This window comes from Sphaerodactylus townsendi, linkage group LG13 (genome assembly GCF_021028975.2).
Source record: "Sphaerodactylus townsendi isolate TG3544 linkage group LG13, MPM_Stown_v2.3, whole genome shotgun sequence".
Taxonomy (NCBI): domain Eukaryota; kingdom Metazoa; phylum Chordata; class Lepidosauria; order Squamata; family Sphaerodactylidae; genus Sphaerodactylus; species Sphaerodactylus townsendi.
In genome coordinates, this window is record NC_059437.1 from 37,026,965 (window position 1) to 37,044,729 (window position 17,765).

Sequence of the window (17,765 nt, forward strand, 5' to 3'; positions counted from 1 at the left end):
TAAAAATCAAGTCCACTCTTCTAAATCAATGCAATCTAAATTAATTAAACATCCTTTCATAAACAACGTATCTGTAAACTGCAGAACATCCCTACTGTAAACCATAAAAGACCAAATGCTTTTTGACTGTTGCACAACACATTGAATTAAAGCGTCAGATCTGCAGAGAACACGTCAATATGTTATTGAACCGTGTCCAGCCAGTCATTCTTTACAGGCTTATTTCCAAGGCACTGATCATCAGTGGTTAAAGCACCTCGACAAAAACTGATTTGCCATTTCTTTTAAGGTTACTGATAAAGACTCCTGTCTCCACATTTATAAGAACCTTTGTCACAGGTCTCTAAAAAGCCATTCATTGCTAAAATAGGACATGGTTCCTGAAAATTCCAAGGCAGAGCAGCATATGTAGATTACTTCTGAAGGTAAAAAGATAGCACCAGAAGCGTACCTGCAGAAAATGGTGACCAGGGCAAGATCTTATTTTTGCGGGGCACCTGGGGGAGAGGGGGGGCGCCCAGCCCCACGTGCAGTCTCCCAGAAGCAGCTTGCCACACCCCACTGGCCGCTGCTGCCCCCCCTCCCCCAGCTAAACCTGCATCGGCGGCCGGTCGCCTCCCTGCCTCTTCCTTTGGCGGCACCAGGTTGAGGGGTGCCAGTTGAGCGCACAGCAGGCTCCCAGCCAGGCCCGCTGTGTGTGGGGGGTAATTTTGCGCCTCCCCCCCATGTGACCAGATGGGTGGCGCCCGGGGACATGTTACACTCCATGTCCCTCTGGCAGATCCATCCCTGGGTATAACAGAAATTTTTAAAAAATACAAAAAGATAAACCTCTCTCCCAGATCCAAACAGAATTCATAGTCAGCTATTGCTCTTCCAGGCCACCCTGGCCAGATTTAATGCCACTCAGCTAACAGTGTAGTCATCAGCAGAGTTACCACTTTCTGCCTTCAAAGGACTTGGAAAGGTTTTACTCTGCTTAGAATGGCACAGTAAAACTAATAGAATTCATTGCCACATGGGCCCAGACCAGGTTATAACCAAAATCAGGGACTGCCTCAGGGTTCCTGCCGACGGCTTCCATGCGCCCAGCCCAAGACAGCCCATAAGCTGTGACTCTGCTGAAGAGGAAGTGACGCACACTTTCTTCTTCAGACCTATGGGGGAGAATGTTGCCATGTACCTCAGTGCTCTTGTTCTCACTACTCAGAAGACTTGGGTGGGGCTCTTCGGGAAGACAGGCATCTTTTTCAGTGCTCAGCATATCCGACTGTTCCTGCATGGTATCACTGGTGGCTTCTCCAGTGGGTGACCTCAATGCCTCTCTGTCCTCTCCTCCTGAGGTGCCAGGAGGGCTCTCCTCTTTGGAAGTGGGCTGAGATTCTGTGTCAGAACTATCGTCATGGGAGCTGGGCTCCGGGCCCTCGGCACTCGACTCAGGCTCTGAGAAGGAGGAAGACGATGGCCGTGAAGAAAGCTGGTTAGGAACTGGGTCCAGGAGCAGAAAGGTCCCTGAGGAGACGTCTGCAGGAAGAGAACAAATAACAGGTCATCACTGGCTGAGCAAGGAAAACCCTGGTGCCAAATTTGGTTCTGTCAGCAGGCCAAGTCACTCAGTTCTACAACCCGCAGCTTGATGTAATAGTGCCAGCCTATTTTCCAAGGCTGGCATAAGGATGACTGAAATAATATAAGAATTGACTAAAAATGCTATGTAGGGTTATATCATTAGAATTACTGAGAAGGACCCCAATTCTTCATCATACTGTCTGTCTTGTCACCAACCTCCTATACAGAAAACCTGCCTTCTCATACCAGATCCACATACTTTGAACACACCCTTGTGAGCTCACATACACACACACACACACACACACACACACACACACACAGCTGGTCACACCCCATGCTGCTGAGGCGTCTTCCATTCCCTCCCCCACCCCACCTCCCACCCCCGCTCCTCAGGTGTCCCTTCCCTGCTGGAAGAAGGAAGGGGTGTGGGAGGCAAAGTCTATGGAAATAAGCATTTGCATGGACTCACCGGGAACGTCTACTGGCTTTGCTTCTCTGTGCTGCTCGTTCCTCAGCTCTCGGATCTGGGCCCTGATCAGCTCCCGCTCTGCTAGCTCCTGCACCTGAGGAAAAAAGGCAGTTAAGGGGTCAGTCAGAGAGCCTCTGGATTCAGGCTGAGCAACTTTTCCAAGACATGACTGCTGGGCTTAGAAACAAATGCACAAAAAGCTGATCGCAGAGGGCACATGACTCTCCTTCAGCTTAGGATGGGATTGAAAAAAGTTCTAAAATATGTATTTAAAAGGGCAGACCTCTTAATTCTTTTGAAGCATGTAGTGTGATGATACTGAGTTAGTGACTGTGAGCACAGAAGTAAAGAGCGTTAAATTAACCCCGATAAGAAGAACCCCACCGGGGAGAAAAAAAGCAAGTTCCATCAGCCTGTGCCAAAGTGCATCTCAAATTACCACAGGCACACCTTCGACAGCAGGGTGTAGCATCCTGTAGCAACTGAAACAAAGGCCTGACTCAAGGCAGCCGGCAGAGGGCAGCATTGCACATCCAAAAGGCATCTCATGCCACCAAATCCATCCAGACACACTGCTCCCGATCCGGTGCCTGCGATCAGGAACACACACAGTACCTTGAAAGAAGGGTTCGCTGCATCTCCTCACACCCAATAAGTACACAGAAAGACCTTTTGTATGTTTCTGTGCAATGTGGGAGCAGTTGCTTGGCAACAAGATCAACCCCAAAACTGCTTTCAGGTTGACTATGTTGCTAGGCAACCTCCATCACAGGTCTCTTTTTCGCAAGGCCCGGCTGCTTCTTTGAGGGTGGGGAAGGGAGGGAGGGTCTGCGGGAGACACACGAGGAAAAGCGACACAAAATACATCTCTGCCATGATTTCACTGTGGGTAGTCTACCCAGGGCTGAGCCACACCACTTCAGACAGCAGAGCAGGCTTACAAGATTCCCTCCGTGAGTCACTGTCCCAAAGCAGCTGGAATCCCTGTCCCAAAGCAGGTCGGAATCCCTGCTGTGCCATGTAAGTTTGCTGGGTGACACTGAGCCAGCCACACACTCTCATACAAACTTGTTGTAAAGTAAAAACAGAGGAAAAGAGAATGATGTACATCGCTCCGGATTCCTGCTGGGGAGTATAAACGAAGCAAATCATAATTATGCTTTCTACAAGGAGAGAAACCTTCTGCATTCCATCACATGGTGGAGCCCCCTGCAGTTGAAAGCTGTCGCGTAGCTACAGTGGGGGAATCTGTGGACAAATGCCCTGGGCGCCCCTGATGAGTCACATGGAGTCACACTTTTGACCCACCTGCCACAACTCCTGCCCAGCAGGCCTCGGCCAATTGGGGGGATGCCGGCTGGGCCGTCGGCTGGAGCCCCGCCCCCTGCTGGAACCTGGGCTGTGCAGAGCAGCCAGCCAGGCACCAACCCCCCTGCCCCGGCTGGAGCCTGGGCTGCGCAGCGCCGGGTCAGGTAAGTGGATGTGCGGGAGCACGTAGCTACCACGGGGCGTGGAGGCACCATTTTGCCCTGCTACGCCTCTGGTTGAAAGCAGCATGCTAATAGGCACACATTTCTTCCTAGGGAGAACAATACCTGATACCAGGACATATCTCTGGAAAATAGCACCTATGGCACTGGCGCACCCCCAGGTACTTAGCCCAGGGGTCAGTCCTCCTGTCAGCCAGTCATGTGCCTTATTGCTGGCTCAGGGTGGTACGAACCTTTCTCCAAAGCTTGGCTCAGTGTGTGGCACTGCCAGTGGCTGAGTGGTGCTAAGGGGCCAAATAAAAGGGGGACTGAGGCAAGGCACATGGACAGCCTGGCGGTGATGGGAAGGCAGCCAGGGATGGTGCCCACCTTCATGTGGTGCCCAGGAGTCATGCCATACTCGAGTCATGCCTCGAGCTGATCTCATTCACAACAAGCAGTGCCCTTCCTTAGGAAGTGCTTTGGGGATTCTGCCTCGTAGCCTTTTCAGCAAATTCTGAGGCACCAGATTCTTCTCCATGATGGAAGCACTGTGTAGTAGGGGTAGCCCACCGGAGGCTTCCATGTGGGCCCAATGTTGAAGGACCTCCCTCCCCCAGGAACCTCTTTCTTCAGACATACCGTGTTTCCCCGAATATAAGACAGTGTCTTATATTAATTTTTGCTCCCCAAGATGTGCTATGTCTTATTTTCAGGGGATGTCTTATTTTTCCTGTGTTCTGTTAGTCAGGCATGCTTCCAAACAAAAACTTTGCTATGTCTTACTTTCGGGGGATGCCTTATATTTCGCATTTCAGCAAAACCTCTACTATGTCTTATTTTTCGGGGATGTCTTATATTAGGGGAAACAGGGTAGGATACAGGCAAGGAGAGCTCTAACTCCTTCCCTCCTTTTGTGAACAGCAGCAGCAACTCTGCCACAGTCCTCATGTTATGCTTCTCCATGTGAGTCAAGACAGAGGCCAAAAGGGAGGGTGTTGCTGAGACTTTCACAAAGAAAAGTGCTACTAAAGCCACTGCTGCTGGAGCAGGAGGGGCTCAAGGGGTCCTTGGAACAGGTCACAAGGAAGCATCAGCAGCAGGAACAGTAAATGTTGATGATACTTTGAAACAAAAATTTAGCCCTTGTTAAAACATAACTGCCAGTCTGGCCTGTCCAGAATTGGGAATGAAAGATTCCACCAAAATTTTGCCTAAAGTGAAATTCAAAGAACAAATTTGAAGATATGCACTAAATTAGACCAGTAGTCCATCCACAGGCTTCAGGAGCTCTCCAGGACTTCAGGAAGGGGAAGGCCTTCCCCAGCACCTGCTACCTGAATTCCTTTGAACAGGAGATACAGGTGATTGAATCTGGGACCTTGAGCAAGCAAAGAAAAGGAACTGCTGCCAAACTGCAGTACTGGGAGCCCCTCCTCTGGCAAAACAGTGGAAGCAGTTCAACTGAAGGCAGGAGTTCTGAAAACAATAAGCAACTTTTCCAAGACAAAATTTTGCATGAGCTTACAAACACAGGCAGACTGCAGAAGGGGCTGGATTCCTCTTCCTTGGAGGAGATTGCTACCTAGTGGAAGATCTGAGAAATGCTTTTGCTCTAGAAGCCACAAGTTTGTTTTTGCACTGAGGGAACACTCGGGTATTGCGGAAATCCTGCAGCAGAGCAAGAAGCAGGTCTGAGTTCACACATCTCTTTGCATCATGGCCTAAGGGACTCCAACTCATGGCAGCAACATTTGCACAGGATTCCCTGGCAATTACATCACTGGGGATAGGATCTCATACTCAACTGCCCAGCTACAAAAGAGAAGCCCTTTTCTCCTCTCTAGGCATGGCCAAGAATGGACAGCACAGAAACAGAGCTCAGCTTAACAAAGTCAGAGCCCCGGGGTGGTACCCAGCAAAGTATTTTGGAAGACAAATGCTGATCAAAACATGAACAGCCAGCATCATTCCAAAGAACTGTCCTGAGATTTCAGAACATCTGAAACTTCCTAGAAGCAACCTGCTAAACTTAGGTTATCTTGGAGAGAGCAACTTATATCCAAACCTGATGAAGCAAAATTGATGAGACTCAAGCTCAGGGCTCATCTTGCTCTGCTACCATCTCTTTGGGATAGGAGGCTCAGTCTCTCTTGTTTACCTCAGAAATACCTCCATCTGCAGAGTCTTCTTCCTGCTCCTTAGATTCCAGTGTCTCTTTCTTCTCCTTCCGGTTATAGAAAACCTTCCCGGCCAGGGCTGCAGCTGGGAAGAGACAAAGACAGGACATCAGGGGGTTGGTCCATGCTCAGGAATACCACAGTCAAAGGGTCTTCCTCTTTCACTCATTGCCACTGTACCTTCAATTTCTTCAGCACGCAGTTTGCGGATAGCAGCCCGGATAAGCTTGCGTTCCTCGTACTCACTGGCTCCTCGCAGCTGAAAGAGGGAAGAAAGACTAGTGTCTTCTACCAACCAGCCAAAGCCAATGAAGGGCTCTCTCAAGGGAGCTAAGTTCTGGATTTGCATTGTTACCTTGGCTTAGAAGAGGGATTCTCTGACCATCCCTATGCTAGAGAGCTAACTTAATTGCAGAGATATGCACTCTTCCAAAAACCACATTAAAAAAATAAGAGACAGACCAGACCTAAGCAACCACAAAGGGTTTAGAACATAGTCATTTCGTATCGCCCAAATCATATGTATAAAAGCATTTTTGGATTCTATCTTTCTTCAATTCAGCATCCCCAAAAGTCACTTTTCACCAAAGTTGCAAAATTAGCAACATCCAAGAAATCTCTCCTCACAGATTTCCTGCAACAACAGACTTTCTATCGAATTCTGGCAAGCTTTGCTTCCATTACAACTTCTTATCAGAACGCAAAAATAAGATCGAACACAGAAGCCCATTTAATAACAGATGAACCATAGTCTGGAAATCTTGTAGGGACATCAAAGCTTTTAAAGTGGGTGACTAGGAAGGAGTCATAGAGAAACAGCGCATTGCTTGGTAGCATGGAAAGCACTTTTTAAAGGCTCACGTGAAGTTTATGGTGGCTTGTTCTGAATTTTTATTGGGGTTACTTTCAGAATGAAAAGACTTCACTAGAACCATGAAAAAAGGAGTAGATGTTACATTTTATTGTCATAGAGATTTTATTTATTTCAAAGGAATATATACAGAAGAGAACATATTTAAAGGAATATATACATAAGCCCGCATAATTCTTTTTTAGAACATACTGTTTCTAGTAGCTGCAATTATTTCAGAATGCTTTGTCCCTTGGAAAACAAGGAATGAAGCATGTGATGGCTTTGGAAATGGAATCATCTACTAGACGGGTCTAGATGCCACCATGGATCTAGACTAGACGGTTAAAAGCAAACAAAACCAGTTATGTTTCTTAGAGTGCAATCACAGTCTCCTGTGGCAGCTGGAGGTGGTCGGCAAAGGTGGCACCGCACCACCTCCGATAGGCTTTCCAGAAATGTGGGGAGGGGTAAAAAAGCAAAAACTCTTCCTGCTACTGGGAAGCCCTCCATGGGGCCCAATGGACTTATGCCATCCATGGGGCCCAACGGACTTGTGCCATCCAAAAGGGTAGTATACAGCCAGGTCAGTAGCGCAACTGGCCATAAACCCAGGGTGAAAATCAACCAACATCAGATCCACCCCAGTAATGCCCTGGCCAGTCCCCCACACACTGGTGTCTTTTCTGGCAACCCAGAGTTCTGGGTTCAGTCGCCACATTTACTCCCTGAAATTGGCAGGTTTGCTCCTTACGTGACGGAGGGGCAAATGCACCAGCACAACCCTGCACCACTCCCGAAGCACGTTCACACTCCCCTATCTGGACTGTGCTTCCTGCCCCCAGTCTCTGGTGAGGTTGAAGCCTGTCAGATTTTCACTGCCGAAACCGTAGCATTCATGACAGCATTCTTTATGAAGATTTAATCAAAACTGCACAAATACTGGAACTCTGTAGGAAGTCTGGTAAAGGGGAGATTTGTGGGAGGAAACATCTTGGGTGCACTGATTCAGAAAGTCTGCTGAACTTTGTGAAAAGTGGGGTGCACCAAATTTCTAATGTCTCATATTTCTGTAAAAATAAAAAGATTTATAGATCTTGTGGTCGCTATGAAATGAATATATTATGAAGATAATCTCATGGGATGAACAGAAGCATTATATGGATAAAGAACTATGCATTTTTCAGTACAAAAACCCTAGCACATCTTAAGGAACTTTAGTAACTACCACCCTTCATACGGACAGAACTCCACCAGCAGAACCATTGAATCAGGAAGCCCCTGGTTCAAATCCTGCCTCGCCATGAATTGACTAGGTGATCTTAGACAAGACTCCTGCCTCAGTCTTGGTCCCTTGGTCTGCTACATGGAGCAACAATACTAGCTTACAGCTAAATCACACCTTTTATTGCTTCTGTAGAAGGTGAGTCTGATTCAATGAAAAATACAGGGTTTAACCCCCTTTAGAGCTATCTATATGTTATCTATATTGAATATTTCTCCATTGTCTGGATTGGCAGGCTTTATAGTGACTGGTATTATCAATTAAGCAACTTCTAGTTTATGCTGGAAGTTGTCTAATTGGCTTTTATTTTGGTGCATATTGAACGCAAAATATCAGTTTAACAATTAAGAAAAACCCGCCTTTCTAAAAGAGGTTATTGCCAGAAATCACAAAGGTACATCTGAAAAGCTTCTGTACACTTGAAACCAGCTATATAAAGGATAATTTTTATTTATTTGCCTCTCAGCTTGCCTTGAGAAATGATTCTTGAAACAGTTTCCTTGCAAAACTCATGGGGGTCTGAACCAGGCAAGGAACAGCCACCACTGATGAGCCCAGTGATGTCTGGAAAGGAAGGAACTCTACTCTGAAATGTGCAAACAGAGGACAGAGCCTCAAATACAAGCTCTAATCTAAAAACTGGGCATGGTGGAAAGGAGAAAAGGAGCCTGTGATGTTGAATCAAAAGGAGTGGAAAGGATTAGTATTCAGTGCTTCTGAGTGCTCAGCAATGTTCAGCGAGTATTCATGGACATTAGCTTCTTGCAACTTCTAAGCCAAGCCTGTACAGTAGAGCAGAACTGTTATCCCCATGTTTGAGATCCGTACATAAACTACCTGGGATGCTTCCAACATGTTATGTAAATGTTAAGTATTATATAATACAGGCAGAGGAGCTGAGGCCAAAAAAAGGTAGCGTTTTTAGCTCATCTGGTAATTCCATTGAAGAGATGAAATTCGAACCAGGGACCTCCCAATCAGTAGCTCTGTCTCTTGGCCACCCTGGTGTACTGGCTTCAGCAGACCTCAAACAACTGGGGCAGGACACATTCAGTTCTAAAGCACAACCCTACCAGCCGCTCACCAAAGTTGTCAGTTCCTCCACATCTTGGATGGCCTCCAGTTTCCCAGAGAGTACGTCCAGAGATTTCTGCCGCTGCTGCTCCTCCTCCAGCTGCCGGGACCTGAGGGAAACAAGGGCTATGAAACAAGGAAGCATCTCCAGACCATCTGCAGTGCACAACGAAGGGGCAAGCAAGCTTGCAAATTGAGGCAGAGGGGAGCCATGCCTGGCTGAGACCCCCAGGTCAAAATTCTCTGCAATTTCCCTCCAGAGGAAAGTCGAGGAAGCAGACCCAGCAAGTCCAAGATGATGCCTCAGAAATGGCAGGCTGAGCTCTTCCATTCAGCTCACGAAATCAAACAGGCCACTCATCACTCAACAAGCTCTCCTGGTCTTGCGGCTTGACTCAGAGAACAGTAACAAGGATGATGTCAATGCAAACCTCAATAATTTAGGGCTGTGGAGGGGGAGGTTGCTGAGTTTGGTTTGACAGGTCACATGTTGGCCAAGCCTGGTTTCATGGGTCCGAAAAAAAAAACCCAGTAAGTACCTCACCCACAATTTTAGTTTACTGCCTTCCCCCAGAAATTTTATAATCAAAGAAGCTGGAGAAGTTATCAGACAGACCAAGACCCTAATGTTTCCTGCTTTACCCCCCACCCCCACCCCAGACATTCACTCGCCCACTCAAGTTTACCTCAGCCAGTTTTCCTTGTTCTCCTGCCGCTCCGTCCGGAAGCGCTTGGATGCCAGCGCCTCCTCATCACGCTCCAACTCCTGCCGCCGTAACTCTCGGATAGCGGAGCGAATCTGCCGCCGTTCTGCCAGGTCCAGTGTGGCCTCCAGCTGTGAGAAGGACAGGGTAAAGAGAGGGTCACATTGGAATAGATAACATGCATTACTGACGTTGACTCCACCCTAGGGAGCTGTGTTCCAGCCAGCTCTACCCCAAAATTCCAAGCTGGCGACACAATGGACGTACTGTCCTGGCACACAGAGTGCCCCACTGTCCCCTGACCCACCCACTCCCTCTCAGTATCACGCAGTCCAGTGACTCACACACGCAACTGCCACCAAGCCTGAGTATGGCCAGTAGAACCCCCACCCCACCCTCTCACCCATGCAGTAAACTGCATAACGTGTGCCAGGCAATAAAGAGGGGCCCTGGCACTTATTATATCAACTGGGTTGAACAAACTGTGAGTCAGGAGCTGCACGCGACTCTCAGAGAGTGAGAGGGGGAAAGAGGCCCTTTCCCATCCCCTCGTGGACCAAGGACAAGCACAGTCTTAACATCAGCCCTACAGGGCCTATAGCAAAAAGACCTGGTCAGTTTCAGGTTGCACTCTTTAAGGACTGGACAAAGTTGTAAAGGTCAAGCCAACTGGCACCAACTGATAGCAGCACAACCTTTATCCAGAGGTCCCATTTAGTCAGGGCCCCAGAAACGTTGGCTGGCCCCAATGGCAGCCACTGACCTATTCCCATCCTCCACAAGAGGTTTTCTCAGCTCCTCAGTATCTTGTAGAGTCTTCAACTTCCCGGAGAGGAAACCCAGAGATTTGCTGCCTGCTACTCTTCCTCAAGCTGCAACTTGAGCAAGACAAGGGTTCCGCATTCCCAGAGTATGCAAAGCGTACCCTGACAGGGTCTCTGGTTTTTACTGTGCTTCAGAAACACTCAGAAAGTTATGAACTTCTGGGATAGGGAAAATATATCAATTTGTGCGGTAGTGATTTCAAGTCCAAGGGGAGCATGGTTTTATGTCAGAAAAGACAGCTGGGAAAATAGCCAGATGGGATAAGGGGTGCACAACATGGTGACCGCTGCTGCAGTCCTACCTGGGAATACTTGCATTTTGCTATTGTGACTCTTGCACTGATAGGTAATGTACCACTTAGTATTAGATCATAGGTGTCAAACTCGCAGCCCTCCAAATGTTATGGACTACAGTTCCCATCATCGGGGATGATGGGAACTGTAGTCCATAACATCTGGAGGACCACGAGTTTGACACCTGTGTATTAGATGCTCTGGACAAGCAGTAGGAATTGTTTTTTGCCTTTACGTGCTCTGCTTGCCAATCAGCAACTACTGTGGGCCTCCCAAGCTTACTTGAACCAGCTGCACTCGCTACATTTTTGTTTTTACTGCATTTCCGAACCACACTGGCGTCTTAATAGCTGCCTTGAATCTTTGGAAAAGGCAAATGTGTTTTTGTGTGTTAAGTGCTACCAAGTCACTCCAAACTCATGGTGACACTGTTACCCGAGGTGGAGACAGAGTCTCTCAACAATGTGGTGAAATTAGCTTAGAGCAGACTGCTTATTGACAAGAGGCTTGGGTAAGGAATCTTTAGTACAAAGATCGGCTCTCAGAAGAAAATCCACAGAGTGGAATGTGATGCAAATTTGACAATCTTTACTGTAGGGAGAAGAGGTTCACAAGCATCTGATTCAATTCAGTAAACATGCACACACAGAGTTCCTAAGATATGAATAGTTTGGAAAAATAGATTTTGGAATAGAAATAGGGTCTGGGGTATATGGGCAATATGACCTGATCATGAAGTGAAGAAGATCCAAACAACCAGCATTGGGAGGGGGGAGGGGGCGGCATTGGGCACAGCAACAAAGACGGAAACATGTCAATGGTGCTGGATGGAGTTTTTTTTTGGGGGGGGGGTAGGAAAAAACCTCTGGGGGTTTCAGGGCAACCTTTAGGGGATGGCTGGACAACCTCTGAGAGGTGTTGGGTGGACATTGTTGAGAAACAATGGAATGTACTGTGAGGTGGTAAAAAAAAGTTAGTTACAGAAGGGAGTATATGGGTTAAGATAATCATGGAAGGGAATGACATCCGGAGTATTGTGGATGAAATGAGTATTCATTGGGCAGTGCTACTGCATCATATTGAGAACACATCCTTCCTTGGCTGTAAGGCTGAAAATACGCTGACATGACAAGCAAGCTAAAAGCATGAGAACCGGAAAACAATTCTTTTAGGCTGACCTGGCAATTGCCCATCTCTGAAATACCAACATCATCTTTCTAGGCTGGCACGTGGGCAGGAATACCTGTGCATAAGCATCCCCCTCCCTGCCCCCCCCCCCCACACACTGTGGCTCATTCCGCACATGCAGAATAATGCACTTTCAAACTGCTTTCAGTGCTCTTTGAAGCTGTGCGGAATAGCAAAATCCACTTGCAAACAGTTGTGAAAGTGGTTTGAAAATGCATTATTTTGCGTGTGCGGAAGGGGCCTATGTTAGGGTGGTATGGTAACAATATTATGAATCAATATACTACAAAACACCCTATCATTAACAGCCTTGCTCAGGTCTTGCAAACTGAGGATCTTGCCCTCTTTTATAGTCAATCCACCTCATGCTGAGTCTTGCTCTTTTATTTATTATTTATTTAAATTTAAAACCAGCCCTCCCCCTTCAACTCTTTCTTTATAGAGTCATTCCATTTCATGTTGGGTCTTCTTTCGCTGCTTCCTTTAACTTTCCCAAGCATTATTGTCTTATCTTCTCAGAATGTGACCAGAGTATGGTAGCCTAACAGTCACCATCAAATGGCAGGAAAATCCATCTTATTTGTCCATGCATCAACTGCATCTAAAGCAGGGACTTTCTTCTTTTGAATGTAAACAAGGGGACCTCGGTCGCATCCATGTCTTTTGTCTTTCCTCGTGCGCTCCACAGGCTTCAGTATTTTTCATCCATCGCAGCTCAGAATCAGGAAAAAGCACGGGAAAAGGAGGAAAAGTACCCCCCCCCCATCTATGTACATTCCTTATTTTTTAAAAAAATAACCTCTCCCCCTTTAGGCATAAATGAGTGAACAAATGAATGAATATATGCATCCATGGATCCACCCTTCTGCACTTCCTGCTTGGCCATCTATCAGGTTGTAGAAACAGACAGTAAGTGTTTTGTTTTTCTTTTTACAGAGAAGGGTGTACAGCTGCTTTCTCTGCCCAGAACTGCCAGAGTGAGAGATCAATGCTCTCTGCTATTAAACAGGTTACTGGCATTTATTTTTTTGCTGGCAATAACAGAGTTGGCAGTAACACTGTTTAAATACCAATCTGAAGTTGTTTATCCTCATCTTGAAGTGCTTTATATCTGACCTCTTTGCTATAATGTTGATGGAAGTATATGTGGCACGGCTTGGAAAAAATTCATTGATGTCTGACTCTCTCCAAGTCTGGAATCTTTGATTCTTTTTTTTCTTTTTTGGCAAGGGAGAGAGAGAGAGAATAAGGTTAAGGGCAACAAAGAATCCTCCTGAGATGAAATGGGGCAATAAACAACTGTTATATTTATGACAAAGCACACACTCCTGTGTTTTAAAAGGGAACAACTCTTACAGAAATAGGGGTTGGCGACTTTATTAGACAGTGTGAATCTGCCAGTTTTATAATACGTACGCAGTACTGAGCACACTGGATACAATTAACATGAGAGCATGTAGTGCATTTTGAGATGTAGCTTTGTCTTACAGTGGGCTTGAGGAAAACAGCCCAAATTGCCCAAATGCACATATAGCAAGAATTGGGGCCCAAAGCACTCTTTGGACCACCCACATTGCACACCCCAACACTGTAGACACTGTCATCGAGCGGTGCCCAGTCTAAACACTCATTCTGGCATCACCAGTTTCTATCTGTGTCACCACCTAGAAGCCTATATTGCTAAGATTTGAATGAGGAACCTGAACGGTTGCTTGGTCTCTGCACCCCAAAATAAAGTTTAGATCACCACACATCATACTCGTCACATTCAGGGGACTCTGCTCTATAAAGGAACATATGCTGGTTCCTGATCCAAAAGCTCAGTTCTTGTGGCAAGTTCTCCAAAGTAGGGTCCCTCAAGGTCAAATGCACATGCAGACACTGGGCCCAACTTCAGTCTTCTAGAGGCAGCCCATTTCTGACAATGCAACCCATCTCCAGCATCAACATCACAATGCCTTTATAGATCTTTTCCATGCGCATGCTTTAAAAAGTGCAACTCTTATTGCCAGCTGCTGTCAGTAATGCTGCATTAGACAGAGCTTACTTAGTTTATTGCAGAATTAACTGTGCAAAATAAGCACATGCAAATCGACTTAATGCGCCTAATGTACACAGGTCACAGTAGGTCAGCTTTTGTTGCCGCAGAATTTATTATTGCCTGTGGCCAGAGTTTTAATTTTAACTTCTCAAAAACGGTTTACTTAAAGCTCAGAGACCACACAGCTCTGAAGAAGCAAGTCTTGGCAGAAGGAAACGATGGCCAGAATATCATCAAAAGCCCGTCCCAGGGCGGGACGGTCATTCCTCTTTTCCCAGAGGTGACCGTTTGCTGGCACTGCTGCTGGCAACTGTTCAAGGAGACCTCTTCATCAAAGAACACTGGAGCCCACCAGCTGAAAAGAATGAGAAATGTGGCTACTGCCTGTCCCAGAGCAGCAATTTTCATTCTGAAGAAGGAAATTGCGGGGCAGGGAGGAATGCCACTGCCTCCCAAAAAGTCCAGCAGGAGCTGAAACCCAAATAATGTTCTTCCCATCAGGTTGGGAAAGCCATTGGGGTGGCATTAGGCTAGGCCTTGGAAGACCCAGGTTCAAAGCATCACACAGTCCCAAAGCTCACTGGGCAGCCTTCCCTCTCTCTTAGTCTAACCTACCTGAAAGGGTTGTTGTGAGGATAACTGGAAATAACGTATGCCCCTCAGTAGAAAAGTTACTTCAAGTAACTTTTTAGAATGGATAAGTTGCAGTGAGCGACTGCAGCAGCCAGTAAGTCATTACTCTCCATCAAAAGCATCCCCTTGTTCATAGCCAGGGAGAAGTTGGAATTTCTGGCAGGCACTCGCATACTGGGAGGGCAGCTTGCCGGTAAGAAGTAGGAGTGCATGGATGTAGGTTGTGGCCTGGCACACTTGGCAACTGTGGAATCCCAAGCACAAGTTACACCCTTAAATCCACTGATTTAGAAACGTGAAACAGTGCTTAGGATTGCACTGCAAGTCTTCTGTAGCCATGTACTACTTGGCTTATGAGCAGGTCTCTGACAGGGCTTCCGCAAGAGCACGTCCCCACTGTCATGTTAATTAAAGGGAGAAGATTTGCCTGCAGTTCCAAAATGTCTCCAATTAGCCCTCAATCTAAACATCAGGCTCAGGTACAAACTACCGTGCAGATTCTAAAAATCAGACTGTACAGCTCTTTGCAAAGTAAAAATGCTGCATAATACACTGGGCTATGTTAGGGTGCAGAAACGTCATCCAAGTAACATACACCAGGAATTAGTCTGTTGGGGTGTTGTGTGGTTTCCAGGCTGTATGGCCATGTTACTTAAGTGTTTTATGGAAGGATTACATGAACCTATAAAGTCATGCTAGCCAAGAGGCTCTGACTTTATAAGGAGTGGCTGAATTATCCTTCAGTCAACATCTGATTTCCCCCTTAAACAAAAGTTCTGTAGAATCTCTGAAACTGACTTATTGTAGACTTATTGCAGGGGATTAAGTCCAGTTTATGCTATTCTTTGTGGTGCCACAGGACTTTGCTTCTGCTTTGGCTGTAACCGCAGCACATCCAACTCAATGGAACCCAGGCCTAAAGAATTCATCCAATTCAACTCTACTGGTGGAACATGTCATGCTTTTCTTCTGTCTCTTCAAAAACATTAATGCCAGCATTTTCCCATCTGAACTATTTTTCCAGCTCCAGGAACATATTACTCGACATTATTTATTCATAAGACTGTACCCAGTTTAACCCAATCTCACCAGGTTTTGGGAGCCAAGCAGGGTCAGTACATGGACAGTCGATCACCAAGGAAGGTTCTGCAGAGGAAGGCAACAACGAAGCATCTCTGATTCTCACTTGCCTTGGAAGCCCCTTGCTATTATTGCCATAAATCTATTCACTGTTCCTTTCATGGAACATAAAAGCAGATTGCAACCTCCATATTCTCTATCTTACCCTCTCAGCACCAACCCTGTAAGGTAGGCTAGGCTGAGCAACTGGGCAAAAGGTTACCCAGCTCCTTCCCTGGCCTTCTGGAACAGAGAGATGGGCTGTTTCCGCACGGGCGGAATACAGCGACCCAGGATGCTAAAAACAGTGTCCCTCGATGCAGCGGCGGCGGCCTCGCAACCCCCGAGCGGCACGAAGCCGCTGTTTCCGAACCTCACTCTCTAGGCGAGGTTTTTCGGAAACAGTGGCTTCCAACCGCTGCCATGCGAACAGCAGCAGCTGGAAGGTGCCATTCCTCCCCCCCCCCTTTCCCGAATGCCTTCCATCCCTCCGACCTCTCGGCGCGTTGCCCAGGCCAGGGGACACCCCCCCCCCGCCCTGCGACTCCAGAGCTGTCGCGCAGGGCAGGGGGGCGTGTCCCCTGGCCTGTGCAACGCACCGGAAGGTCGGAGTGATGGTAAGGTGTTCGGGTGATGGCACAGCTTCCGCACAGGCTGCACCGTCTTCCCCGCCCCTACCAGGACCATTCGTCCGAACAGTCCCGGGGGGGGGGGGTGCATCGGCGTCATATATGCCAACGCACCCCCTGAGCGTGGCCGTGCGGAAACGGCCAGAGAGAGAGAGAGAAGGTAAAGAGCACACTGTGAGCAATAACTGTCACATGAAAATAATTAACTGTCACAGTGCTTTGATTGTATGTTCCTGCATGGCAGGGGGTTGGACTTGATGGCCCTTGTGGTCTCTCCCAACTCTATGATTCTATGAAAAGTTCTTCTGCAGTCTCATTCTTTACAGCAGCTGGGCTGGGCACCATTTCCTGTTCAAGGGATATGGGGAGTGGTGTTACACTTCCCAGAATTTGGTGTGATCAGCTCAATTTCCTGCCCCCTTTTGTATGGGCCAGGAAGGGTTTTCCAGGCATGCTGTGGGTTTTCACTTGAGAGCAGCTGAGTTAAGAGACCACATGCTGAGAATGTATATCAACAGCAGCAGAAAACACACCTCTCCCAGCATCCTGGCTTTCTGGAGATACCACCAGAACACACATACTTTACTCTCAACAATGCAGGGAGGGGTGGGGGGTGCGATCATAAGCAGATGAACCATAGTCTGGAAATCTTGTAGGGACTTCAAAGTTGTACTTTATAAATGAGTGAACAGGAAGGAAGCCATCACAGAGGAACAACGTTTTATGTGGCAGCACTGATAGTACTTTTTAGAGGCATAATGTGTATCTTATGGCTGCTTAATTTGAATTTTCACTGGGATGCTTTTTGGATGAAAATACTTGCGCTTCACTGTCCACCAGCAGGGTTCTTCTTGTGCTTCTCACCTGCTCTGGCCACCTGTCCCGTTCTTCACTGGCACTGATTTCCTTGGGCTAAAGAGCACCGTGTGGTGTGGCGGTGGTTAAAAGTAGCAGACTCTAATCTGGAGAACTGGGTTCAGTAACCCACTCTTCCATGTCAAGCCTCCTGGGTGACCTTGGCCAATCACAGATCTCTCAGAATTCTCTCAGCCCATGCAGAAACAGGCAATGGCAAACACCTCTGAATATTTCTTGCCTTGAAAACCCAACGGGGCTGCCATAAGTCATCTGTAACCAGAGGTGGGATCCAACCAGTTCTCACCACTTCTCTAGAAGTGGTTACTAGTTTTTTCTGAGTGCTGAGAAGAGGTTAAAGCAACCTCCCTGCCCAATAGGGACTGGAGGTGCGTGTGTGCAGCGGCGCCACTGTTTGAATCCCACCACCATCGGAACCTGTTATTAAAATGTTTGGATCCCAACACTGCCTGTGACTTACAGCACAAACACACACAGAGCACAGGGAAAGCCAAATCCTACACCAGGATTTCCTTATAGCCTTCAAGGATTCAACAGCAGTTGCACTTGCCATGCAAG

General features: G+C 47.2%; 1 protein-coding gene across 5 annotated transcripts in view; it reads right to left on the reverse strand.

Annotated features, from left to right (window-relative positions):
• Positions 1-17,765, reverse strand: part of SMTN (smoothelin) — a 72,255-nt gene that overhangs the window by 37,127 nt on the left and 17,363 nt on the right. For 4 of the 5 annotated variants that reach the window (XM_048514205.1, XM_048514204.1, XM_048514208.1 and 1 more), the window contains exons 3-8: positions 9,586-9,734; positions 8,910-9,009; positions 5,871-5,949; positions 5,672-5,775; positions 2,042-2,135; positions 1,184-1,524 (exon numbers count right to left, since the gene is read on the reverse strand). In XM_048514205.1, coding sequence (XP_048370162.1) covers positions 1,184-1,524; positions 2,042-2,135; positions 5,672-5,775; positions 5,871-5,949; positions 8,910-9,009; positions 9,586-9,734 — 867 coding nt within the window. Of the gene's footprint in view, positions 1-1,183; positions 1,525-2,041; positions 2,136-5,671; positions 5,776-5,870; positions 5,950-8,909; positions 9,010-9,585; positions 9,735-17,765 lie in introns of those variants that run through there. The other variant, XM_048514209.1, reaches the window with a different exon arrangement.